The sequence below is a fragment of the Gracilinanus agilis genome, chromosome 3 (assembly GCF_016433145.1).
Source record: "Gracilinanus agilis isolate LMUSP501 chromosome 3, AgileGrace, whole genome shotgun sequence".
Taxonomy (NCBI): Eukaryota; Metazoa; Chordata; class Mammalia; order Didelphimorphia; family Didelphidae; genus Gracilinanus; species Gracilinanus agilis.
This window is the reverse complement of record NC_058132.1, coordinates 109077539-109104306: the sequence shown is the minus strand read 5'-3', so window position 1 is coordinate 109104306 and position 26768 is coordinate 109077539. Positions and strand designations below refer to the sequence as shown.

The 26768-nt window shown below is 36.9% G+C and overlaps 1 protein-coding gene across 1 annotated transcript in view; it reads left to right on the top strand.

Annotated features, from left to right (window-relative positions):
• The window catches only part of DLG2 (discs large MAGUK scaffold protein 2), a 1542336-nt gene that overhangs the window by 636047 nt on the left and 879521 nt on the right, over nucleotides 1-26768 (top strand). Inside the window, exon 4 of the mRNA XM_044668933.1 lies at nucleotides 10271-10321. Within this exon, the coding sequence (XP_044524868.1) occupies nucleotides 10271-10321 (51 nt within the window). The remainder of the gene's footprint in view (nucleotides 1-10270; nucleotides 10322-26768) is intronic.

Below are 26768 nucleotides of genomic sequence, written 5' to 3'. Positions count from 1 at the left end.
TATATATATATATATTTAAGTTTAGGATATGTGATGTGTGATATTGTATTTTATGTTATATTATAATTGTATATCTATTATACATAATATATGGTAATGTGATAATTTTATATATTATATATATAGTATCCAGAAGTTAGAAAGGATGAAGAAAAGGAAAATCTCACTGGATTTAGCGATTCAGAAGTCCTTGACAATACACAAGTGTAGAATTTCAGGAGAGTAGTAGAGATAGATATCAAGTTATTGGTGATAAATAGATCACTTATGAGGAAGTAAAAGTAAGATTCAAGTATTTTAACAAGCACAATCTAATGTTTCGTAACATATAACAAGAGGCAGTACTCAACCAATTTCATTTTTAATGCTATTTACTGTTTTTGGGATGCTTGGTGCATCTTTCATCAGTTGTGTATTCATAGAATGTTGAGATGTAAAGAAACTTAATAATCACCAAATCTTGCCTACTTAGATATGGAACCAAGGACCAATGAGTTGAGGTTATTTCTCCCTGGCCACATAGCAAGCGAGCATCAGAAACCGTGGGCTCCTGATGCTTCAGGGAAAAATAGTATATATGATGTGTAAGCCAGTGCTTACCTCACAACTGTGATTTAGGCAGCAAAAATGGTCTTTTTTAATGTTTTTTTACATATATTAAAAGGGAACAGTCCTACAAATAGAAGATGTAGAAGCCATGACTTGAACCCACGATTGCTGACTCTGTGTCCAGGGTTCTTTCCATTGTAGTATATTGTCTCATGACAAGAATTAAGGGAACACATGGAATTGTGAAAAAATGCTGCCTTGTTCAGAACTAAAGCTAACCCCAGATCCCAATGCACTTATTAAGTGGCCAGGGCTAAGGATGTGGCTCTTTCCATTTTATTAGAGGAATCCTAAATCAAATATCTATCTATCTGTCTGTCTGTCTGTCTGTCTGTCTGTCTGTCTGTTTCTATATTTCTAAAGGAACCCTAAATCGAATATCTAGCTAGCTATCCATCTACTTATTTGTCACCATATTGCTATCTCTCTATATCTATATTCCTCTATGATTATATATATGTATATATATATATATGTATATATATGTAAGGGCTGTGCATGTATTTATATATATATATATGCATATCTGGACACACACGTATACATTATTCAACCCTTGGGCAAGTTCCCTTGTTCTGTCAAGGGCAAATGATTGTATCAATTCATCATATTTTATAAAATTAAATGTATATGTCTGTGTAAATGCTAAATATGTGATATATGCATATATGTGTATAAAACCCATCAATTATAATTAATAAAAAACTATTCCAAATGAAAATTGAAGATCACCTTTTTAAAGCTGGCAGGCTTATATTTTATTACAAAGACTTAATGGAAAAGGTAGAACAAATTTGAAGTCTCAGAAAATAATGATTCAGAATCAGAGTAGATTATTGGCAACTGATTAATTTTTATCCCTAATTGGTGAAAGCCATAGTTTAACGATTCACTGAACTTAGAAGTTTATTTAATTAAGATTGGAATCTCTTAACTCGAAGTCATAGTTTATGGGCAGAAAAAAAACATAGCTGTAACCACCATTAGAATCCCATATCAGCCCAATGACATCTCCATCTACAGAGCAGTAACATCAATATTAATTAACTTCCCTACTTCAAAAGGCAGCACATGTGGCTTAGTAGAAAGAGAACAGGATTTGCTTTTGGAAACCTGACTATGCCACTTACTGTGTGACCTTGGGAAAGTTACAAAATCTTTATTTCTCTAAGACTTAATTTCAACATCTAAAATAAAGTAGGGTTTAGCTGAATGATCTCTAGGGTCCCTTCTTTATCAAAAACCCTAGCATCCTATGATCCATAATTTCATCACTAGGGCCACTTCCCCTACAGATTGTAGATGATGATTCTCATGAGTTGCTTAACCAGTGGATTTTTTTTATCACTTCATGGCCCAACTTTTGGCAAACACTCTATCCAAATGTAGCTAGATTGATCCCTCTAGGACAGTGATGGGCAAACTGCGGTCCCCTGAAATGTTCTATCCAGCCAGGACATTATTCCTAATCTGATGAATACAATGAGTAGGATACAATACAATGAAACTTTGAAAGAGTTGCCTTAGAAACAGACTGGAAGATGAGCATTTCTTTTCCTTTGGCCCCCTCTTTAAAAAGTTTGCCCATCACTGCTCTAGGACAAAAGGACAGAATAAGGATCCTCTACTGCACAATCCCATTACTATGCCAAAAGGTGATGAATATGCTAACCACTGCCCAGAATGAAGGACCTTCTTCTACTGAGCCTATATTTAGGATCATAGATTTGGAGCCAGAAGGTCATCAAGTCAAACTGCCTCATTTTACAAATCGGGGAACTGAGGTCCTGAGAGTTTTAAGGGACTTGCCCCCAGCTCATACAACTAGGAAGTATCTGAGAGTGGATTCAAACCCAAGTCTTCCTGAATTGAAATCCAAAGCTCTATCTATTATGCTGCACTCCTTCTTGAAGCTTTTTAATCTTGGAGGATCATCTCCCCAACAGTGACTCAGCTAGTCAACAAACATTTATTAAATACTTACTATGTGCCAAGCACAATGATGTGGTAGAAGAGTATCCACCAAATATGGTGAATAATGCACATAATAATGGTCTTTGCATAGAACTGTCAATTTCTTTTAAATATACATTTCTTTTAAATTAAATAATTCTTTTAAATTAAAATTAAAAATTTCTTTTAAATTTCTTTTAAATTAAATTTAAACTGCCATAACATGACCAGCTACAGATGTCAGTTTTAAGAGAAGAATAGATCTAAAGACTTTCAGTGATTATGCATCACGTAGCTAGCTGGACACTGACCCAACTTGCCTGATATAACTCGACCAGGTCTCTGTCCTCTAGACCAGCCTGTATTGATTGTGCTGGCTGAAAAAAAAAGGACACGAAAGCTGGTGGTGGATTTTGATTGAGAAGAAAAGATAGATTTGAATAATATTGCTTAGGAAAGGGCTCCAGTTAACTGTGCTTATCTAAAGCAGCAGAGGAACTGGGGGAGAGCTCCTCAATTCCCAGACCAGGGACACTAGGGAGATGGTGGCATTACTGGGAATGATCCAGACATTTGTTTGGGGAAGTATCATAGCAATGTGGCCATATGCTCCCAAAGATTAAGCTCCACAACATATTTCCTGGCACCAGACAAAGTCACTTTAAGGAAGAAGCACAGTCAGTATAGGCAGATGCAGTTCACCCTTGCCAATCTGGAAAAGAATATGTGTGCACAAAACACAAAGGAAAAAGATCTACATAAGCTCTGTGTGTGGCAATGAGCATCATGGAATTTAAAGGTCAGGAAAATGCCCTACACTTTGGGGGTCATCTAATCCAATCTAACTCCTGAGGACCAAGGAAGTTACAATTTCCCAAGGTCCCATAGTCACACGAAATTTTTAATCTTCTAACTTGAAATCCAATATTCTTTCTAATCTATACCCACAAAAAAAAGCCCTCATATCACAAGACTTTGGGCTTTTTGCTTCCTTTAAAACAGGTTTTTTTTGTGAATTATATAGAATCAGAAGATTGTACATCCTTTTAAAATTTAATTTTATATTCTTAAGATAAAAAAATAGGGGGCAGCTGGGTAGCTCAGTGGATTGAGAGCCAGGCCTAGAGACAGGAGGTCCTAGGTTCAAATCCGGCCTCAGACACTTCCCAGCTGTGTGACCCTGGGCAAGTCACTTGACCCCCATTGCCTACCCTTACCACTCTTCCACCTATAAGTCAATACACAGAAGTTAAGGGTTTAAAAAATAAAAAAAATAGTTAAAAAATAAATTCATCTTTCTGCCTTCTGTCTCCTCCCCCACTTTATGTATACATATATATGTTAAATGAATACACATAACTAAGCAAAACTATTTTCCATGTTGGCTATGTCTGCATATATAGGTACATAGATAGACATTGACCCTCTTTTACAGATGATGAAACCAAAATGTAGAGGGGTTAGGGGACTTCCCTAAGGTCTTACAACTAGCAAATGGCATAACCTAAATTCAGATGTTCTGACTCTAAGTCTAAGACAATTTACTGATCTCAGTTTACCTATGTGATTCTGTGTAGTAGTTAGCACATTCATCACCTTTCATCACAGTAGTGGGTTTTAAGGGCAAAATATTTTTTCATTTGTTTTACTACATACAGATCACTATTTCTCAATGTCTTACTTGGAGAACTAGTTAAATACCCAAGTTGAAGTCATAGATAGGACATACAAGAATTACTTATTTTATGAATGAGAGCTATATTTGCAAATACTTTTTCTGGCAGATGGAAATACATTAACTTTCAGTCACTGTTTTAGATGTGATCATTTTAGGAAGTGGCACCTAAAGGGAGTCTTAAAATAATACTGGAATTCTTAGATCTGAGGAGGAAGTGCTTCATACTGCATAGAGATATGTATGTGCATATATATTGAAGAATCTTGTTTGGAAGGGACCTCAGAGGCAATCTAGACAGAATTTTATTTACAATCTGCCCAAGTGCTCATTCACCCTTTGCTAGAAGACATATTATGAGTGAGGAGTCCTGTGCTTGCCCATTTAAAATCTGAACAATTTTGAGATCACCCAGGAAGCACTGTGGTAACAGCATGAGACCTAGAGTCAGGATGATCTGAAGTCAAATCCAGCATCAAACACCTACTAGCTGTATGAAACTGTGCAAGTCACAAGCGCTGTTTGCCTTAGTTTCCCCATGTGTAAAATAATAATAATAATAATAATAATAACATTTTATAACACTTAGTATGTGCCAGGCACTGTACTAAAGTGCTTTACAGTGAATATTTCTTTTGATCCTCAAAACAACCCAGGAGGTAGGTGATATTATTATTATTAACTTTGGTCATTTGTAAAATGGGGTTAATGATCATGACTACCTCTCAGTCATTAAATTCACAGAGTTGTGAATTTAAGATGAGATATATTATAAGCACTTGGAAACTTTAAAGCACTGTTTATAGCTATTATTAATTATTAATTAGATGATCTCTAAGGTCCCTCCCAGGTCTAAAATCCTATGTTTCATAATTTGATCAATGTGGTTATCTATTCTCCTTCTCCCCAGCTAATGCAGCTCAGCAACTTTTCTACACCTCAGAGTCTCAGTTCCGCAGGACATCAAAGGATTAAGCAACTTTCCCCAGGCATATACAGCCAGCATGAGTTAAAGGAAGGACTTGAACTTCTTCCTGTCTCTAATTCTTCTTTGCTCTCCACTCACTGTACCATACTGCCTGACCTAGCAGGTCAATTAAGGCAATATATTTCCTATTAGTACCTAAGAGCCTTTAGGATATTAAGATTGTGATCAGAAGAGCTGGATGGGCCACAAATGTGCAAACAAAAGTCAACCACTCCACCATTGCTTTGCCTTGAAGGAGCTATCACCAGAATTCTTGTCAGCTGAACCTCTGAGAATTCATGAGCAGAGGAAAGCTGCCACCTCCATAGGTGATTGCATTAAATAAGAACACAAGACAAAAATCACTAGAAGCAATGGAGTAAGGAAAAATGTCATAGAATCACACTAATAAATTGAAGATTACATTAACTTAATCTCTTTCTCTCTTACAGTGAATCCTTTTTCTCTTCCTCCCATCTCCTTCTCCATACATGGAATGGAGTTAACCTTCCCTTATTCTGCTGGTGGGGGATATCCTATAAAAAGAACCCTGTGCCCTGCCCCTTTATAGTGACTCAAGTCACTTCCATTAATGCGTATGTTCTGACCCCTTGAGAATGAGTTTGTGCAGTTGGAGGCTCCCAAGAGGGTTACGATTGATCATTGGTGGGTTGGGGGCTAGCAGAGAAGAAAGGAACGTTTTTAGGAATTTTGATGACTGAGCCAGAAAGAGCCTTCAAAGAAGAAATCAAAGTCCTTTTCTCATCTCCCCATCTTTCCAGCATGGCTAGATTCTGCCAGCTTTTCCTCAGAAATCAATAAAGGCTTAAAACCAAGCATATTTGGGCATGCATGAATAAATATGCAAAATTTTAAATCAGTCCCCCAAATTTAAATGATTTCTCTAAGTTGTCATATGTAATAAGAGAGATGACTATTATTTGAACCCAGGTCCTCCACTGCTATCTCTCCTCATCATTCCCCTATACCTCTTGGCTTTTATTATTTTTAGACACAAAGGATGAAAACCTCTGAGAAGCTACAATATACTTAGTAATATCATCAAGACCCCATTTATTAAGCCATTAACTTCCTTAAGCCTAGAAAATCAGATTTCATTTAGGGCTGTTTGGTAATGTAGCAACCCAGCAAAATGTGATTAACCAATTAGATCACATAATGGAGGAAAAAAAATATATATCTTACTCCAGGGCTTACAGAAGGTCTGCCATGTTTTCAGCATTCTCAGAGTTGAGGAGTTATTCTATGGCTTCTGAAATTCCATGTGCTAATTGTTGATGGTTTGGTCAGCCATCATCCCCTGAACAAACATTTAATAATTTGAGAATGACAGAATTGTTAGATGAGACCAGAGATCCAACCTCTACCCAAATGTATCCCATCAATATCATCTAATATGATACAGCAATGAGAACTTGGAGGCATAATCAATGAGCATGTATGTATGTACTAGTCCCAGTGCTTGGGGGGGAGAGAGCAAAGAGAAAAAAGATAATAGGCCTTTTCTCAAAGAACTTATGTTTTGATAGGGGAGAAATGTACACATATATATGTGTGTGTATGTGTATGTGTGTGTGTTTGTGTGTATATATATATGTATATATGTGACAGATTTTCAAAAGTCTTGGGTAAGGGAGATTAGGGGGAAAGGCAGGAAGGGAAGGCATTAGAACCTGGTTGAATGAGAAAAATATTCTTGAGATGAACTTTGAAGGAAGGGATTGGACATTAAGAGATGGAAGCAAGGAGGTAGTAAATTCTCTACATGAGGTTGCCATATACAGAGACAAAGATGGCAGAAGGATTTTTGAGGAATAGAGAGAAGATGAGTTTGACTGCCTTGTAATGTGGCAACAAGAGACAACTGAAATTTCTGAATAGACAGCCTTGGTCAGACTTAGGAAAGTCACTTTAGCAACTGCATGAAGAATCAATTGGAGAGAGGATTATGGACCTGAGTCCAAATTAGATGTGCTTATTGTCTACATGACCTTGGGCAAGTCATTTGACTTCTCCTCTGTTTCCTTATCTGTAAAGTGAAGACTTTGGACTACTTGAACCCTAGGATTCCTCCTAACTCTAGTCTACTTTTAATCCTGTGGTCACTGATGAATTGTCATTCTATCTCTCAATGAAGACTTCAGTAATGGGAAACTCTCTCCTCCAAGCAGCAACAGCCCATTACATTATGTGCTGGGCTGGTTATTAACACATTTTGCCTTACATTAAGTTGAAATTTACATTGCCCTAATTTCCATTTCTGGGTATTTATTCTGCCCTTGGGGCTAAGCAGAACAAAACTAAATTGCTTTCTGCACAACAACCATTTAAATGGTTGAATGATATACCCTGAGAGGACAAAACAATCCTAATCTTAGTCTGGAAATTGAACCATAGTTCTGTGCTATGGGGGAGAGGAGAAAGGGTATAACAAAGGAAAAAGACAAAATCTTGGACTGCCTCAGTCTGTTAGAGCAGTTCAGATATGTATAGAAAGATATATAATACAAAGCAGTCCCAATTGCTTATCACTGCAATGGTATTGACCAAATGCTTCAATCTCTGTCCCCATCAGCAGCCAAGGTGATTTTCTTAAAGCACAGCTTGTACCATGTCACCCCTTTATTTAATGTCCCCCTTTGGCTCCCTCTTAATTCAAGGATTAAATAAAAACTATTCTGTCTGGCTTTTAAAGACCTTTACATCCTGGCCCCTCAGTCTACCTTTCTAACTTTATAATTAATTGTTTTCTTTCACATAGAATCCTGCCAAACTGGCCTTCTAACTGTTTCTAACACAGGATACATACTGTCTCTTCTCCATGCCATGGACAAAGACTATCTGTCTTGCTTGTTACATATTCATTTGTTTTATCTTCGAAATTCCAACTTCCCTGAAGACTTGACTCAAGGTGTTCTTTCTTTATGGAGTCTTTTCTGTTCCCCTTTGTAGCTGTTGCTGTTCTCTGAATAATCTCCTCTCTATTTTTGTATGTATCTATATCTGTATACTTAGTCCCTTCTCAGTTGATTATAAGCTTTCCCAGGACATGTATTTTTTCACATTTGTCTTTGTCCGCCAGATGTCTTGTGTGCGATTGGTACATAGAGGATTCTTTTGTTTAGTCATTTTTCAGATGTGTCTGACTCTTCATGACCCCTTCTCTGAGATTTTCTTAGCAAGGATACCAGAGTGGCTTTGCCATTTACTTTCTAACTCATTTTACAGATGAGGAAACTGAGGTAAATAGGGTCACACAACTAGTAAGTGTCCAAGACTGGATATGAACTCTGATAGATGAGTCTTTCTGACTGCAGGTCAAGCTTTCTATCCCCCATGCTATCTGGTTGCCCTAGTAGATTTTTATTAATATTAATTGATTTTTTGTTGTTAGATTTTATTCAACCAATTAGTTCAACAAATATCATTAACCATTTTCAGGATGTTCTGGTAGGACTTTATTCAGATAAAGAACAAAAGATATAACCTCTATTCAAGGAACCTTCAGGGCATGATAAGATATGGATAGAAAGAAATACAACACATATTAAAATACAGCAATTACAAAAAAAAAAAAACAACAGAAGCATGTGTCCTAAGAACTGGTAAGACTAGATTACTTGGGGCTGGGATAAGGGTATGGGAGAAAAGAAGGGATGGTGTTCAAGTCAAGTCAAGTGACATTCGGGAAGCCTTCATGGGGGATATAAGATTTGACCTAAGCCTTGAATAAATTAGTCTACAAAATATGTGAACATTTTCTTACATAATTTAGTAGAACAAACCCCAATTTGTCCATGAACACGAGCCAGAGAATATGTGAGCTTTTTTGAATTAGAGGAAAACAAGCCAGCAGTTAGCACTATATGCAAATCATGGTTTTGTAGTTGGAATTCCAAGCCCTCTCTGGTTGATGTCCCAAATGACTGATGATGTTGTTTCAATGCCGCATCACATTCAGAACAAAAGAAACAGCCAATTTGAGGATTTTTTTTTCCTATCCCAGACAATCTCCTGCTCTGAGCAGAACTCTGACTGCTGACAGATAAAAATATGGGAAGGGAATACTTCAAAGATAGTTGAAAAATTACCCTTCATGCATTTGTGCATCTGTTCCATTCCAAGGCATATGTTATATGTTGTCTGACTGTATTTAAAATGCATTTCTCTCCATTAGGCTTGAGATCAATGTAAAACTTGGTTGGATAGCTTAGCTGGTTACTCACTGGGAATTTCAAGTACCTTCTCTTTCGCTCTTTTCTCATTGTCAAAGAAGAGAACACAGGTGGCTCTTACACCAAAGCCTCCCAATAAATATGACATCGTGATAATGGGAATGGACTTGCTAGTCCCTGATCTAATGATAAGGAGGCAGGGTTCTCTGTCTCCTTTCCTGACATATTGCTTGAGGGTAGTGGTTTACTAGGAGAAATGGTGTACTCGTGTACAGTTTTTATTACAAACATTGTCAGGTGTTCATTCTGTTTCATGTCTCATCATTGCATCAAATGTATTTTCAGCATGATTTTTCTCATATTTGCAAAGCTATGCTTGTAGGTTGCTAATCCTTTATCATTTGAAAATGGGAATTTCATTAAACTCTGGAGAAAAAAAAATATTTGCAGTAAGGGATTTAATGACCCCAGAATGTTCCCAGTGAAGTTTAACTTCCTATATTCTTTAAACTGGCCTGTGTTATATTTTCATTTTGATGAATACACGTAGTCCCTAACGCCAGGAAAATCTGGCTCATGTATAATCCAGATGACAACATTCACCCCCCTTCTATTAGACTTGCAATCATTCTTTCCCCAACATCTTTTTTAAAGCAGCATATTTTTAAATATTTCATTTTCCCCCAATTACATGTAAAAACAATATTTATTATTCCCTCTTTAAAATTTTTGAGTTCCAAATTCTCTCCTTTTCTCTTATTCCCCCTCCCTGAGAAGGAAGGAAACAAACTGATAGAGATTTTACATGAATTCGACATCTTAATAAAAACTGATGTATCTTTAATGGTTTCTCTTTTTCTTCTTCCACAGGTCAATGGAACAGAAATTGAATACGAATTTGAAGAAATCACATTGGAGAGGGTAAGACAAATTCAGGCTTTGTATTAAAACCTAAATCTTGCATTTCCCATAAAGTACCCAAATGAGTTGCCCTGTGAAATAATGCAACTGTGGATTATAAGTCTTTGGGTTCCCACAGGGCTGGTAATTAATATGCTAATGAAACGATGCACCAAGTATGGAAGCTGACAGGCCAAATAACAAGAACTGTTCAGTCACCAGAAATCATTCTCAGAAAAGGGAGAAACAAATACCCTAGGAAAAGGAAAGTTTCATTGGGTTTAAAGAGGATTTAGCTATTATGAGTGGCGATATTCTTATGATATTCACCTCTACAGTAGAATGTAAGGTCCTGAAAGCTAGGGATTATTTCTTTGTTGTTGTTGTTGTTGTGGTGGTGGTGGTGGTGGTATCCCTAATGCCTATGCTTGCTGTCACATAGGGGATTCAGTATAAATGTTTGTTGAATTACTAGGCAGTGTAATTATATTGAAGACAACACTGGACTCAGAGTCGGAAAGCAAGCTTGTGAATCCCAGCTCTGTGATGGCATAAACTAACTGAGGTTCCCTCTGCTCTGTAAACCTTCATTTCTTTCTTTCCTGAATGGAATTAATGAAACTTCTCACTAATTACTTCACTAAGATTTTGGTAGGAATGGGCTTTGAAAACTGTTGAAAACTAAATGTTACTATTATTGTTAATGCTGCCATAGTTACCTCTGATATGGTTTGTAGAAAGATGATATAATAAAGTTATTTTCTAAATAAAATTATAATAACTACACAGAGCTATGGGAGGACAGTCTGGGCTATTAAACTTGCTGCTGTACAGCTTGTACTCATGAATCCTAATTCTTCCATCTTTGTACCAAAGAGAACAAACCTAGTCTCTCTTCCATGTGGTTGTTGAATTGTTTTCTTACCATGTCCTACTCTGTGATCTCATTTGGCAAAGATACTGGAATGGTTTTCCATCTTCCTCCCAGGCTCATTTTACAGATGGAGAAACTGAGGTAAACAGAGTTTAGGTGAAGTGTCCAGGGTCACACAGCTAATATGTGTCCAAGGGTAAATTGGAACTCAGATCCATCCTCCTGAATCCAAACTCAGCCATCTAGCTGCCCCTTCTCTTCCACATAAAAATCTGTCACACAAATTTTCTGTGTTCTATTCTTCAGGGCAAACACTCTTGGGTCCCTCAATTAATCCTTTCTATGAAATAATTTCAGATCCTTTTACCTTCATGGATGGCTTCTTCTGTATCTTCTCTGGTTTATCAGTGCTCAATATAAAATATAGTACCTAGAACTAGACAAGCATTCCAGATTTGGGCTATCTAGGGCAGAGTACCAGCAGGACTATCACCTCCTTAGTCCAGGATACTTTACCTTTCTAATGCAGTTTGAAGATAACCTATAACTTAATCTTGGAAACAGACTGGGGAGAGCTAGAATAAAGGCCAGTAATGATACAAGTTTAAATCACTAAACAGAATATAGAGATAGATAGATGATAGACAGATAGATAGATTAGATAGATAGATAGATAGATAGATAGATAGATAGATAGATAGATAGATAGATAGAGTCTAAAACATCACTGGATATTATCCAATCTAACTCCCTCAATTTTTATTATGAAAATCTAGGGCTAGAGGGGTCAAATGGTTTCTTCAAAGTCACAGTTAGCAAAAATCCTAGGCCTTGAACCCTGATCTCCAAAGGAATATCCTCTTCTCTTATTTTTACTAACCTCAAATGGATCTTAAGGGAAATTTCCATTGAGAATTTTAGTATTCTGCAGATGTATTCTTTAAAAAGCCTGTGATCAATTCTGACAAAATTTCAACATCATCCTAAATTGGGAGAAGTGGGACCTATGTAAAGTAAGCACAGATGTGAAAAAAGGAACACAACAGCTGACTACAACAGCCTAAGGAAAACCCTGGAACAAGAGTAACTAGAATTTGAAAAAGGCTAAGTTAGAAGTTGGCAGCACATGTGTGGGAAAGTGGGGAAAAATGTGTTGGATTTGGGCATAGGAGACCAGGATTCTGGTCCCTGTCATGAACTACCTATCTGCATCATCTCAGAAAAGTCAGTTAACTTCACTCCTTCCCACAATAGAGGGCAACCAAGTGACTCAGTGATAAACTGTGGGGCCTGAAGTCAGGAAAACTCATTGTCTTGAGTTGAAATTCAGCTTTGCCTTCAAGCTGTGTGATTCATAACAAGTCACTTAATCCTGTTTGCCTCAGTTTCCTCATCTGTAAAATGAGCTGAAGAAGGAATAATTGAGCACAACTGAACAAAAATGATGTAGTTCAGCTATCGGATTATAGCATCTTTAAAGCCCTTTGCATTTCTAAAGTCACCTGATACTATAGTTTTCTGCTCCCTGATTAGAATTTGTTAGCCATTGATTTTTGCATACTGAGCCAGTACCATATCCAAACATATAGGCCATAAGCAATGACCATATGTATGACACAAGTGAGACAAAAATAAACCACCCTTCCTAAACTGGACATTGAATTGGGTTTAGAGTCAAAAAGACCTGAATTCCAATTCTCCTTTTAACATTTACTAGCTGAGTGATCATGGGCAAGTCATGTAACTTCTGTGTGCCTCAGATGAGAGGGGCAGCTAAGTGGCATAATGGATAATTGCTGAATCTGGAGTTAAGAAGAATCATCTTCTATGACTTTGAATCTAGCCTCAGACCTTATTAACTATGTAACTGGGCAAATAACTTAACCCTGTTGTCTTCATTTTCTTCATCTGTGAAATGAGCTAAAGAAAGAAAGGGAGAGTCATTTCAGTGTCATTGCCAATAAAACCACAAATGGAGTCACATAGAGTTGGACATGACTGAAAATGCCTGAAAGACAAACTCAGATAAAATATAGTTCATCTATTAGGTCATACATAGATTTTCAAATGGATTGAGTAGAAAGATCTCACGAATGAAATTGCCCAAGTTGGCATAACCAGAGATCCTTTGCTGTGAATATTAGTTGTTCTGTTGACAATAATATTATGGAATTGAATCATCCTAATAAGAATTCTCATGCTACAAAGCATATTCCAATGTCCCTTCCAACCACCCAGACTCCCCACTCACTTGGCTGTTGCTAACATCTACTATTCTACCAGTAAAAAATTAGGTTCCTTTCTGTTAAGACCTGAAAGCTCATCCTGGGTGGTAATTTTGATATACTAGGTATTTATTGAATATTTGTCAAATAAAATTAAATTGAATCATGCCAAAAGACAAGTACTCCTGAGAGCCATAATATATTATTTCTATTATTGGTCATTAATAGCAGCTAAATGATACATACTTTTCAAACTGAAGACTCAGACTTAAAAAGGAATAAATACTTATTAAGTGCCTACTATGTGCCAGGCACTTTACAAATATTACCTCATTTGGTCCTTGTTATAACCACATGAAGTAGGTGCCATTATTCTTATTTTATAGATTTTTTTTAAAAAAGGAGAATGTATAAGTGACTTTCCCAGTGTCATATAGTTAGTATTTGAGGCAAGATTTGAACACAGGTCTTCTTGGCTCCAAGTTCTAACCATTGTGCTGCCTATTATATATTAATATGAGCACATGTAAACTTTAGTAATGAATACAGTGGTACCCTGATCTCATTGTTTTTTCAAGAGCACCAAGAAAACTTACCTTCTAGGAAGTTTTTGGATATAACTTCATTCTTAATTTATCAGCAAGTATGTGAAAGGAAGGAGGAATTGTAGAAGAGGAGTCAAATGGATCAGGGCTATGGTGGTGGACCTATGGCATGTGTGCCAGAGTGGGCACTCAGTGCCTTCTCTGTGGGCATGCATGCCCTTGCCCCCCGCACAAAGTTCACCAGAGTGCGTTATGGGAAAGCCAGAGGGCCAGGGGCCTGGGCTGCACCCCTCCCACTCTCCATGCATGCCTGAGGACATTTCATACCTCACTCGCCCCTCTAAAAGATTCACCATCACTGGGTTAGCAGAAGTAACTGATTAACCATGCCACTCAAAGTGACCCTTCTAAGTACTAAGGGAATTTGTTAATTCATTTGTAGACATGGCTATAGTTTGGCAGATATTTCAAAGCAACTTTCTTTTAATAAATAAATGAACCAAAAAAGAATATTTTTTATTGTTTCCTGACAGCTTTGAATCCTGACTTTGCTATTTTACTACCTATGTGGTGCTGGGCCAATTATGTTCTCCTGGGCTGAGTTTCTTCATCTATAAACTATGTAGGTTGAACTAGATCAATTCTAAGCTCCCTCATAGCTCTTAATTCTGTGAGCCTATGAATACTAATGCTACCCAACTAACAGGGTGGTTTTGAGCATCAAATGAAATTAGGCTGCTGAAGGTCTTTGCAAATTTTATTCTAGTGCTATAAGAATGTGAGTTATAATTATTATTTGGTTTGAGCAAAGAACTCATAACTAACCAGAAAGTTAGTCATCATTTTCAGTCTTCCAAATCCTTAAATCCTAGCCACAAAAGCATTTAGGATTTCCCATTTAGAATAACATAAATCACTCTGGCACAGAATCCCTACTGACTTTACTTGTTTGGATTTTTCTTTTACCCTCTTAGCATGCATTATAGTAATGGAAGTGAAGGGTGAAAGACTTAGAGATCTGAACATTTGAAGTTTTTTTTAATGTAAGCAGTAAACATCAAGCTCATTTCTCCCAAGGTTATATATACACAGTCATCTGAGTGGCATGCCATAGTCTTTTAAAATAAAGATAGATACAGAAGTGTGTGTGTGTGTGTGTGTGTGTGTGTGTGTGTGTGTGTGTAATTCAGAGAGAGCTAGCATCTCTGATGTAAGAGCTTGCTGAGACCTTTTCAGTATGATTTTTACTGGTTCATTTTTAATTAAAGCTAATTTATTGAAGTAACAACAACCACTTAAAACAGCACAGAGAAGGATAATCCTTTTCCATTGGCTCGGAGGGTTCCTGGGCAGCTCTACTGGGGCCAGCTCTTGAGGTGTCCACCTGCCACCCATCTCTCACCTGTGGCTCCAAGAAACTGTAGCATTCCCAGTAGCCATCCCTGGGGTAAAAATAACTCAGCAGACAGGTTAAACCAGGTTGAGGATACCTGACAGGTCTCAAACCCATTAGTGAATTATGAGGGTGTTTACCCCAAGCATGTGAAGAGTTCTGGGCAGATAAGAACAACTTGTTCCAATGGCCTTGAAAGCAGCTGAATCAGATACTATAGAAAACTTAGAACTCGATCAGACTTCAAAGATTCCAAGGTCATCTCCTCCCAGGCTATCACCAGTCATCCTGACTTTGTTCTTACCACTGGACTTCAATGACCATGGAAGAAAGAGTGAGGCTGACAATTTTGTGGAACTCTGCCACGCTTATATCTAATTCATATGCCAAGTCAATACATCACACTGTGATATTACCAATCCTCTTAATAAAATAAGGGTGAACAACAACATTTAACATTTCTAAAGTTATAGTCCAGATCTGTAATTTCATCAGCATAGAAATGTAGTGCTGAAATCCTCAATATTAATGCAAATGAACATCTTTCCTATCATTTATTGTCTTTGAGGATTATCTAGGACCCTGAGAGGAGACAGAGAGAGAAAGATTCAGAGATGGAGTAAGAAAGACAGAGAAAGAGGAGAGAGGTTTCTTTAAAGCAGAGATTCTTATCAAGTTTTTAACATAGATAGATAGATAGATAAATAGATAGATAGATAGAAAAACAGATTGAAAACTGTAATTAAAAAGTACCTTTGTAATCTAATATATTTAAAAACATTATTTTGGGAAAGAGTCCGTAGGTTTTGCCAGATTGCCAAAAATGTCCATGATGCAAAAAAGATTAACTCCTCCTCAAATTCTTCTTCTCCTCCTTCTCTGCCTTCACCTTCTCTTCCTTCTTTATCTTCATCCACTTCTATCTATCCATACATATGAGAACTACATATAAATTGTTGACTTTTTGTAGCACCAGCTATGAAATTCTCCTACTCAGCCTACCCCACAGCAGTCAAATCCACCTCTCAAAGGTGGGAAAATATGATTTAATCAGTGTGGGGAACTCTTCCCTGGTATAAAAACTCTGATGCCAATTCCTCTGTAACTTAAAATCACCCATGGTCATGATGATTGTTTCAGAGACAAAACTTACTACTGCCATCCTAACTTCAAGGTTGGCCTTCTATTCACTGTCTTATGCTGACCCTTCTCCTCAACAACTCACATGACAGATGAAAAGTTCTGTACAAGTTAGAACACTCTTATAATGCTGTCAATCTAATGCTCAAAGCAATATGGTTGGGTCACATAGGAAGGATAATATAAAAATAGATGAACTCTGGTATAGAGACTATAATCCTGTGAGAAAACAAATTGCTAATGGAAGGAACGAAAACTCCTCAATGCTGGAATTAGCAAGTTGAAAATCAATGTTCTTGTGGCTCCAGGAAGTTCCTGAGATAGCATTGAGTGGTAACAGATCCAAATGAATGAATATATGATGAAAGGAAGAAAAAGAAATGAGCAGGCAGAAACAGACAAAATATAACTTCATATTTGCTATTAGTGATAACCCTAGAGGGAGCTTATTTGATCTTCCACAAAATACATAAAAGGAAACTAACTTTTATTTTATAGCTATAAAAATTATTTGAAGAAGAAAAAAAAAACTCTTGCTGGTCTCAGCTCTGCCTTGTGGTACTTTTATACTTTGCTGTGCCTTTCTGGTAATACAAGTATTTGCCAGCTATTTCATGTGTTTCAGTGGTTTTTACAGAGGCTACTTCTTTTCTTTCCTTTCTTGGTAGCAGAAGTCTCATTGTTTGTCCTCCTCTTCTTCCAGCAACAGCTTTGGTATCTTGCTCCCATCTCTGAGGGGGCAGCCTGTCCAGTGAGGAACTGTGTTACTGAGAGCTCCATTTCTGGGGCTTTTAAGATCAACTGTATCTCAAGACCTGATTGCTATAACCTGTTCTCAAAATAAATGCCTCTTGCGTAAATTTTTCTGCTTTCTTAGATTCTCATCATGCCCCTTGCTCCTGATTGAAGGTCATAAAACAGAGTTTGGTAGCAGAATAGCACTTGGCAGGTTGCAATAAACTGTAATGCCCCAAAGCTCTCTTGAATGGTCTTCTTTAAACTAAACCATTATATTGTTCTAACTCCCTGTAATAAAGGAGCAATATAACAAGGTGGTGGCAGAAAGAATGACTAGTGTTGGATCAATGGATTTAGACCACTGTTCTCTGGAATGTTTTCTGTTTATAAGACCAGAAGGCCTTCAGACATGGCTAAAAGGCCTTTGTGCCAGCAGCCATTGGATTTGAATGTCAAAAAAAATACTGTCTCAAAATAAAATGTAGAATTTAGAGCATTTTTGGGATAGCCATTATCTAAATTTCCTGTAAGTATAATTTCAAAAGCCTTAGGATTCTGGGAGCTACTGATAAAATATGCCCAGTGATTTGATTTAAATGAATGGGGACAAGAAGTCCATAACTGATATTCAGTTATGTTTTCAGACTTGCTCAATTTTTTCCATGTCTCTTAGCTGAATTATATCCCTTCCCTTACCCCATGAACTCTGTCACCAGAAGTATTAACTCTCTCTGATTTTTATTAGACTGTGTGAGTGCTAAGCCCTATATCATGTCCACTAACTCATAATTCTCCTTGTTTGAAGAACACATACCCCTGTAATTCTACCTGACATCTCTGTTCTTTGGGTTCCTGATTATGGTTTTGTAGTATATAAAGGAATTTTGATGCTCACAGTACTTTACAAGAAAAACTACTATGGAAAATTAATGGATTTTGATTGAGGAGATGGGCAGTGGTAAAGAGGACTATGTTCCAGATTCAGGGCCAAAAGATCTAGATTTTAATCATGTTTTTATCCTTATTGTTAAAGTGAAATTAATTCACTTAACTTCATGATCTCAGTTGTCTCATCTGGAAAACAGAAATGTTGCTCTAAAGCAGGACTTTTTCATCTGGATTTTATTACTTTTTTTAAAATGTGTATTTTAATAGCTATATTTCAATATTTTTCTTTTTTGTAATACTATGTATTTTATTTTGGGAATTTAAAAACTTTATTTTAAGAAAGGATTCACAGGCTTCACTGAACTTATGAAAAGTTTTTATCACAACAAAAGATTAAGAACCCCTATTCTGGTTTATTTTAAATGTTGCTTTAATTCCTATGCCATAGCAAAATCTAAGCAGATTCCTTTTCCTCCCTAAGTCAATTTCCCTATCACTATTGGTAGTATGAGAGTGTGCTTTAAGCATTGGGCACAAACAATTCAAATGTAGACTTAGAGGAGATGAAATGTTATGTGTAAAGGACAGCATTAAGTCCAGGCTAAGTCATCACTGTAGAATAACACAAAAGAGTTTGAGGATTCTTTGATCCTTCCTTTCTATTGTTACCCAGTTTGGATATGACTTGCATGAATTTACCAAAACTCTTTTTTATTTTTCCAGTTTAAATTTATTTATTTGCTTGTTAGCTTCAAAATGTTAATGATTGTGGAGAGTTTAAGTCTGAGGGAGCAAAGTCTAAAACTGAAGAAAAAATATGTTCTTAATAGTCTGAATGCTGGTCTTGGAATCAGGAAGTCCTGAATTATAAACTCCTTTAGTACATAATAGCTTTGTGGCCATAAACAAGCCATTTCACCTTTTTATTTTTTAAGAATCATTGTTGAGTTGCATTCTGGGACTAAAATGGTATTGTAAAGGACACTCTGCTCCCTGCTCCCTACACACACATACAAATAAATCACTTCAAAACAAAGGAAAGCTAGAGGAACCCATCTTGCTGGGGTAAGAGAAGAGAGCAGCCTGAGCAGTCCATCCAGCACAGTATCTGTGAGAACTGGAAGAACTTGGAGTATCCCAGCCCACTGCAACTCTATCAGAGACAAAAAAGCTCCAGAACAAAAATGAGCCTAGCCCAAGCCAGTCCACACAGGTATAGAAGGCAAAGAGGGCAAGAAACCTAGGAACTTTCAAGTGGCAGCAGAGCCCTGAGACTACAAGGGAGCAGAGAGGAGAAAGTAGAACTAGAGTGACCTACTTACTCCCATTTGTTAGCAGAGTGACTAATACAGTCAAGCACAGGAACAGAATAGAGCCTCAGTAGATAGATAAGGTAAAGGGGAGAGAGAGAATGACTAGAAAAATGAGCAAAAGACCAAAAAACACCAAAAACCTTGTCCTTAGAAAATTACTTTAGCCATAGGGAAGAATAGGATAACAATGCCAAAAAGGAAACACGTGAAGCCTCAAAGGACAGTGTGAATGGACGTTGGGCCTTAAGAAATGGAAGGAATTGAAAAGTTAACCAAATCAGAAGAGAACTGACAGAAAAATTCAACAGCTGTGCGAAAAAAAATTAACTGAAGAAATCAAATCCCTAAAAAATAGGGTAGACCAAAAACAAAAAGAGGCACAAAAACACCTTAGGGAAAAAACTCTTTAAGGAATAGAATGGACCAAATGGAAATGTAGGAGGAAAAAACTGAAGAAAGTAACTCTTTAACCAGTGGATAGGATTGGCTAAATAGAAAAGGAAACAAACCAAAAAAAAAACTCAAGGAAGAAAATAACTTCTTAAAAATTAGAAGTAGACAAATAGAAGCTAATGAAACCATAAGACATCCAGAAAAAATATGATAAAAAATTTTTAATAAAAAATAGAAGAAAATCTAAAAAGAATCAGTGTCCTGGGAAGTAGCTAGGTGGCTCAGTGGATTATTAGTTAGCAAGCATTTACTAAATACCTACTATGTGCCAGGTAGAACAACAAAGTAGTGTATTGGATAGAATACTGAGCCCGGAATCAGGAAGGCCTGAGTTTAAATGTAATATCAGACACTTATTAGCTGTGTGATCCTGGGAAAGCCATTTAACCTGACTTATCTTAGGTTCTTCATCTGTAAAATAATCTGGAGAAGCAAATGGGAATCCACTCCAATATTGTTGCCAAGAAAATACCAAATAGGGTTACAGACAATTGGACACAACAGAAACTACTGGATAATAACAATATGGCAGATCCTTTGCTAAACACTGTAAATAAAGGTATTTTATGAATATGGAAACCAAGGACTGGAGGAATTAAGTTACTTTTTTAAGATTGCATAAAGAGGAAGTAGAAGTATTTGGATTCAAATTCAGGTGCCATAATTCTAAAATCAACTCTCCTCTTAGGCCAAGCAGAAAATGTCTAATTAATCTTCTATGAAAACACTTTTCACCGTAGTTGCAGTTCTATGGAATTCTCAAAAGACTGAAATCAAAGGAAAGATTACCACAGAACTGCTAGTAGGTGGCACAGAAGAGAGTGTGTCAGGCCTGGAGTCAGGAAGACATCTTCCTGAGTTCAAATCTGGCCTCAAACACTTACTAGCTGAGTGACCTTGGACATATTACTTAACCCTTTTTGCCTCTGTTTCTTCATCTATAAAATTAGCTGGAAAAGGAAATTGCAAACCACTCCAGTATCTTTTACAGGAAAACCCTAAATGGAATCATAAAAAGCTAGACATTACTGAAATACAATTGAACAACTAAATAGAATTGAATTTCTACACTTAGGTAAAAAAAGAAATCAGTGTACGAATCTGGAGGAGACATGGATGGACATTAGTTATTTGGCAGGGAGGGAGAGAAGGGAAAGCCCTGGGGTTTCAGTTGACCGTAAGTTCAATAGGAGTCAATATTGTAAAGGCAGCCCCAAAAATTCATTTAATCTTAAAATGCCTTGAGGGGAATAGTGGCCAGAATAAAAGAGGTTACCCCATTGCAAAAGGTTCTGTTCAAAATATATTGGAAACTTTACATCCAGTTCAGGATGCTATTTTAGAAGATAGTTTGACAAGTTAGGATGTGTTCAGAGGAAGCTGACCAGGATGCCGAAGGTACTCAAAGTCATCTTTTGGGAAAAAGAATGGGTGAAAATAAGGAGGTTTAACATGAACAAAAATGTTTTGAGAAGGGAAAGAGATATATAATCTTCACATGGGGGAAAGAGTTTACATAAAAGATTGATCAGACATTTTCTGATTGGCCTAAGAGGAAAGGAAAAAATCCAGCAAGTTACAGGGAAACTAAATCTGAATTAATGTTAAGGAAGTGCCTCCCAATAATTAAACTGACTGGTGCTATTGTGGGCCACTAGTTGGCATACTGGATAGAGCCCTGCACCAGGGAGAATTGAGTTCAAATCTTACCCAAAGGCCTTATTAACTGAGCACCTTTAGGAAAGTCACTTAACTTCTCCATAACTTCTGCCTCAATTTTCTCATCTATAAAATAAGAATAATAATAGAACCAAACTCTCAGAGTTGTTGTGAGGGTAAAAATGAGGTGATATATAGATATAGATATAGATATAGATATAGATATAGATATAGATATAGATATAGATATAGATATAGATATAGATATAGATATAGATATAGATATAGATATAGATATAGATATAGATATAGAGATTTTTTGCAAAACTTAATTATATAAATTATACATAAATTAAAATTATATAAATACTAGTTATTCTTTAGTATTTCATGATTATTTATAATTCTAGGTGAGTATATTCTACCCACTAATGAGCAGTACAGATTTCAAGGGTTAATAGTCTTCCAGATCTTGTGTTTGCTTCACTACGAAATATTTGGAGAGGCCAGAGCCTATTCCTAACCATGATGAAGCATTAGAATGAGTCTTAAACTGACCAAAAATGGATTACCTGGTGAGGGAATGACTGTTTTAATATTGAAGTTATGTGAACAGAGGCTGCATACTGTACAGGGGACATATACATTCATACATACACACAGAAATATTATAAATAGTGATGACAATAACTAGTATTTATATAGCATTTAAAAGTTTGCAATACTTTATAAATATTATCTCACCTGATATGCATAACTACCTTGGATCAGGGTGCTAATATTAACTCCATTTTAGAGATTAAAAAAAAAAAACCAAGGCTGAGATATTTCAAGTAATTTGCCCAAGGTAGCACAATTGGTAGATGCCTGAGTTAAGATACGAACTTGGGTTTTCCTAATTGGGTCCTTCCTAATGGATCCATGTACCAGATAACTACCTTATCATTCAGGTAATTAATGATAATAATAAACAGCTAATATTTATATAGTGTTTACTGTATGCAAGGCAATCTGCTAAGGATTTTACAATTATCTCATTTGATCCTCACAACTCTGGGAGGTAGATACTGTTATTATCCCCATTTTACAGATGAAGAAACTGAGACAGAGATTGCCCTAGTTTACACAGATAGTAAATATCTGAGCCTGGATCTGAACTCAGGTCCTCTTGACTCCAGTCCCAGCATTCTGTCCATTGTGCCATCTAGCTGCCATCTATGTAATAATCTCAGAGATTACTTTTAGCACTAGGATTCTGTGATACAATGAAAAAATGTAGTTTCATGTCGAGAGAGACAAATGATTTAGTGCATTGGAAAAATCATTGGACTAGAAGCACTTAATCTGAGTTCTTATCAAAATTCTATCACTTTCAATATAACTGGTCTTGGACAAGTCACTTACTTTCCCTGGCACTTAGATGAACTCTAAGGTCTAGATCTTTGATCCCAATTTTATTATCATAAAATTTCTTTCAAATTAGTGCTGCCTCAGCACCCTTACATTTTCCTCTTTTGGTTGTGTCTATTTGGTCCTGGATTCTGAACTCTACAAGATAGATTTTCTTTGGGAGAGGCATGTTCTTTATCATCTGTCTCTGCCCTTGAAACAAACCTGATTTAAAAAAACAAACAAACAAGGGTAATGGAATTTGAAGAGATAAAAAGTTCTGTTTGTTCCTTATCCTCTGAAAAATTACCATACCAAGTTGCAATTTTGTGAATAAGAATGAAGAGATTTATTTCAGCTTTAGTGGGAATTTTTGTCTTACAGAATTTTCCAGAACAATGACTGGCTGAGGCTTACACATCCAGTTTGTTACAGGTCAATCTGGTACTCAAGTCTTCTTGCTTGAAAGCCAGCTCGCTATCCATGATACCACACTGTCTCTACATTTTGTTGAAGCAGCTAGTGGCACAGGGATAAAGTCTTGACCCTGGAGTCCCAAAGACATATCTTCCTGAGTTCAAATCCAGCTTCAGACATTTACTAGCTGTGTATTCCTGGGCCAATCACTTAATCCTGTTTGCTTCAGTTTCCTATTATGTAAAATGATCTAGAGAAGGAAATGGCAGACCACTCCATTATCTTTGCCAAGAAAATAGAGCCATATAAAGAATGAGACATAATTGAAACAACTAAGCACCAAAAAAAAGTTTTGAGAAGGACACAACCTGGAGCCAGCGAGTCCTGAGTTCATATCTGGATTCAGACAGTGTGATCTTGAACAAGACACTTAACTTCTGTTTGCCTCGGTTTCCTCAACTGTAAAATGGAGATAATAATAGCACCAACTTCTCAAGGTTTTTGTGAGGACCAAGTGAGTTAAAATTTGTAAAGCACTTAGCATAGCACATAATAAGTGCTATATAAATGATTATTCTCTTCTCTTATTTTTTTTACTTTTTAAACAATGTCCTCACATGCCTGAAATGAAGTTGATGCAATTTGTCAACTTCCACATTACAGATTCCTTAGGGGAAGAGGAGCTTATGCATTATGAAAATATCTTGGTTTGAAGGTTAAGGACTCCTGGCCCGTACAGGCTCAGCATAAATTAAACTGTGCACATTTGTATTCCCAGGGAATCATGTCATTTTATGAGTTTCTACACATCTCTTTCCCCTTGCAGTACTCATAGAATCCCAGAACTAGAAGGAACTTTAGAAGTCATCTAGCTCAAGTCCTCTCCTTTCACAGGGGAGCAAACTGAAGCCCCAAATAGGGAAGGATAGTGAGTTGGTGAGGGTCACCCAATGAGTCAGTTAGAGTTCCAAGACAGGAACTAAAGTCTCCTGACTCACAGTCTGGCCCTTCCCCTGCTATCTTCTGAGCTGATGTCGCTCTCACTGCCATCAGACATGAGATCATAGGATGCTGGGATCATGGATAATGCACCACAAGGAACATTAATCCAACCAGATGTTGGTTTGAGCAAAAATACTGTCTCCTGATACTCTGGAAGAACAGAAAGACAGACAAAGAAAGGAAATTTAGGCCTACGCCCAGTGCACTGGTATGTACTTCACATGATTACTGTCAGTAAAGGGCTTCATATACTGTCAAGTACTATATAAAAGGAGAAAAAGAGACAGAGAGAAAGTCAGGCAGACAGACCGACGGATAGTAGATAGATAAGTAGATATATAGGTAGATGGGTAGAGAGGGAGGGGGAGAAAAAGAGAGAGAGAGAGATATGGATAGAGAGATGAATGGATAGATGTATAGACAGACAGACAGGCAGACAGAAAGACAGGCAGGCAGACAAACAGATAGATAGGTAGGCAGACAGGTAGAGAGAGAAAGAGTAAGTGAGGGAGAAAGAAAGATAGAGACAGATAGAAAAACAGGTAGATAGACAGTCAGGCAATTAAACAAACAGATGGATAGGAAATAGGTAGATGGATAGATAGGTAGATAAAGAGAGACAGAAAGAGAGTTGGATGGATAGATAGATAGCGAGACAGACAGACAAAAAACATGCAGACTTGCAGACAGACAGACAGTTAGGTAGGCAGATAGGTAGACAGACAGATAGAGAGAGGGAGACAAGCATATAGACAGACACATAGATAGATAGATAGATAGATAGATAGATAATGGATGATGGATAGACCAATAGAATTGCTGGATAGATAGATGAATAGAGATACACACATAAACATATATGTGTGTTTGTATTCATGCTTCTATGTATATATATATGTGTGTGTGTATATACACATATATAATAACTATATTTTCCAATATCTTTTGTATTTATGTCATATATTTTCCAGCATATATCTTCCTCCTCCTCCTCCAGTCATAAAAGCTAGGTGACTCAGTGAATAGAGTGACGGGCCTGAAGTCAGAAAAACTCCTTTTCCTCAGTTCAAATCTAGCCTGAGACTCTTACCGTGGACATGTCAGTTAACCCTGTCTGCCTCAGTTTCCTCATTTGTAAAATAAGCTTGCCATTGGCTGATGCCTCATATGAACCTCCACCTCTTTGTGGAGGCTGAGGACTATGAGTAAAGGATACTATATAAAATCAGAATGTTTCAATGTATTAAATAGGCTTTTTGAAGTATTTTGTTCTTTTTTAGATTCTTTGTTTTAAGCAATGAAAAGGTGATAAAAACTTATTAAGCATCTATTATGCCCAAGGCACTGTGCTATACTTACAAATATTATCTCATTTGATCCTTTCAACAACCCTGCGAGATAAGTATTATTATTATCAACATATTAGAGTTGAGAAAACTGAGGAAGATAAAAATTAGGTAACTTGTATTTCTGAGACTGGATTTGAACTCAAATCTTCCCTTACTCCAGTCCCTGTACTCTATCTAGTTGTCTATGGAAGGAGGAGGAAGAGGGACAGAAGAAGAAATAAAAGCCGAATAAAAAGGTTTATGATTTTTTGATAGTTATTTTAATCCCAGAGAGAATAGGGAAGCACAGGAATTGACTGTTGATTGAGTATGGAATAACCTAAACATTCAAGAAAAATCTCTTTGGCCCAGATGGCAGTGGATGGATTATCAATGGAAGAGGTCTGAGGTAGAGAGACCAACTAAAAGACCATTACAGTAATGTAATCAAGAAGTAATAAGTGCCTGAATGAAAGGGGAGGGTGGCATAGAGAGAAAGAAGAGGCCAGATAATACATGAGAAAGATATTCTAGAGATAGAAATGACAGGATTTGGCAACTTGGTGTTGTCTGAGATGAGGTGAAGGGGTTGGAGGAGAGAATGATACCAAGGTTATAAACTTGGGAGACTGGAACAATGGTGATATCCTCCAAAGAAATAAGGAACTTTAGGAGGAGACATAGTGAGTTATTTTTGGTATTAATGAGTTAGAGAAGTCTTCAGTATATTCATTTTGAAATGTCCAGAGCTGGGGCTCCAGAAAGAAACTAGAGCCAGATTAAATTTCTATGATTCATCTACATCAAAATGATCATTAAGCCCAAAGTAGTTGATAAGATCACCAAGAGAAATAAGAAAGGAGGGCCCTAGATGAAACCTTGGGCATATGCTCAAGATTAAGGGGCATGATATAGATGATGATCAAGCAGTGAACTCTAAGAAGGAATGGTCAGACAGATAGGAAGAGATCAAGGAAAGAGTAGGGGCTGTAAAAACCCAAAGAATACTGTCTCAAGTTGGAGAGAGTAGTCAACCATGGCAAACCCAGCCAAGGCATCAAGAATGACTAAGACTGAGAAAAGACCATTCAATTAATTAATTTA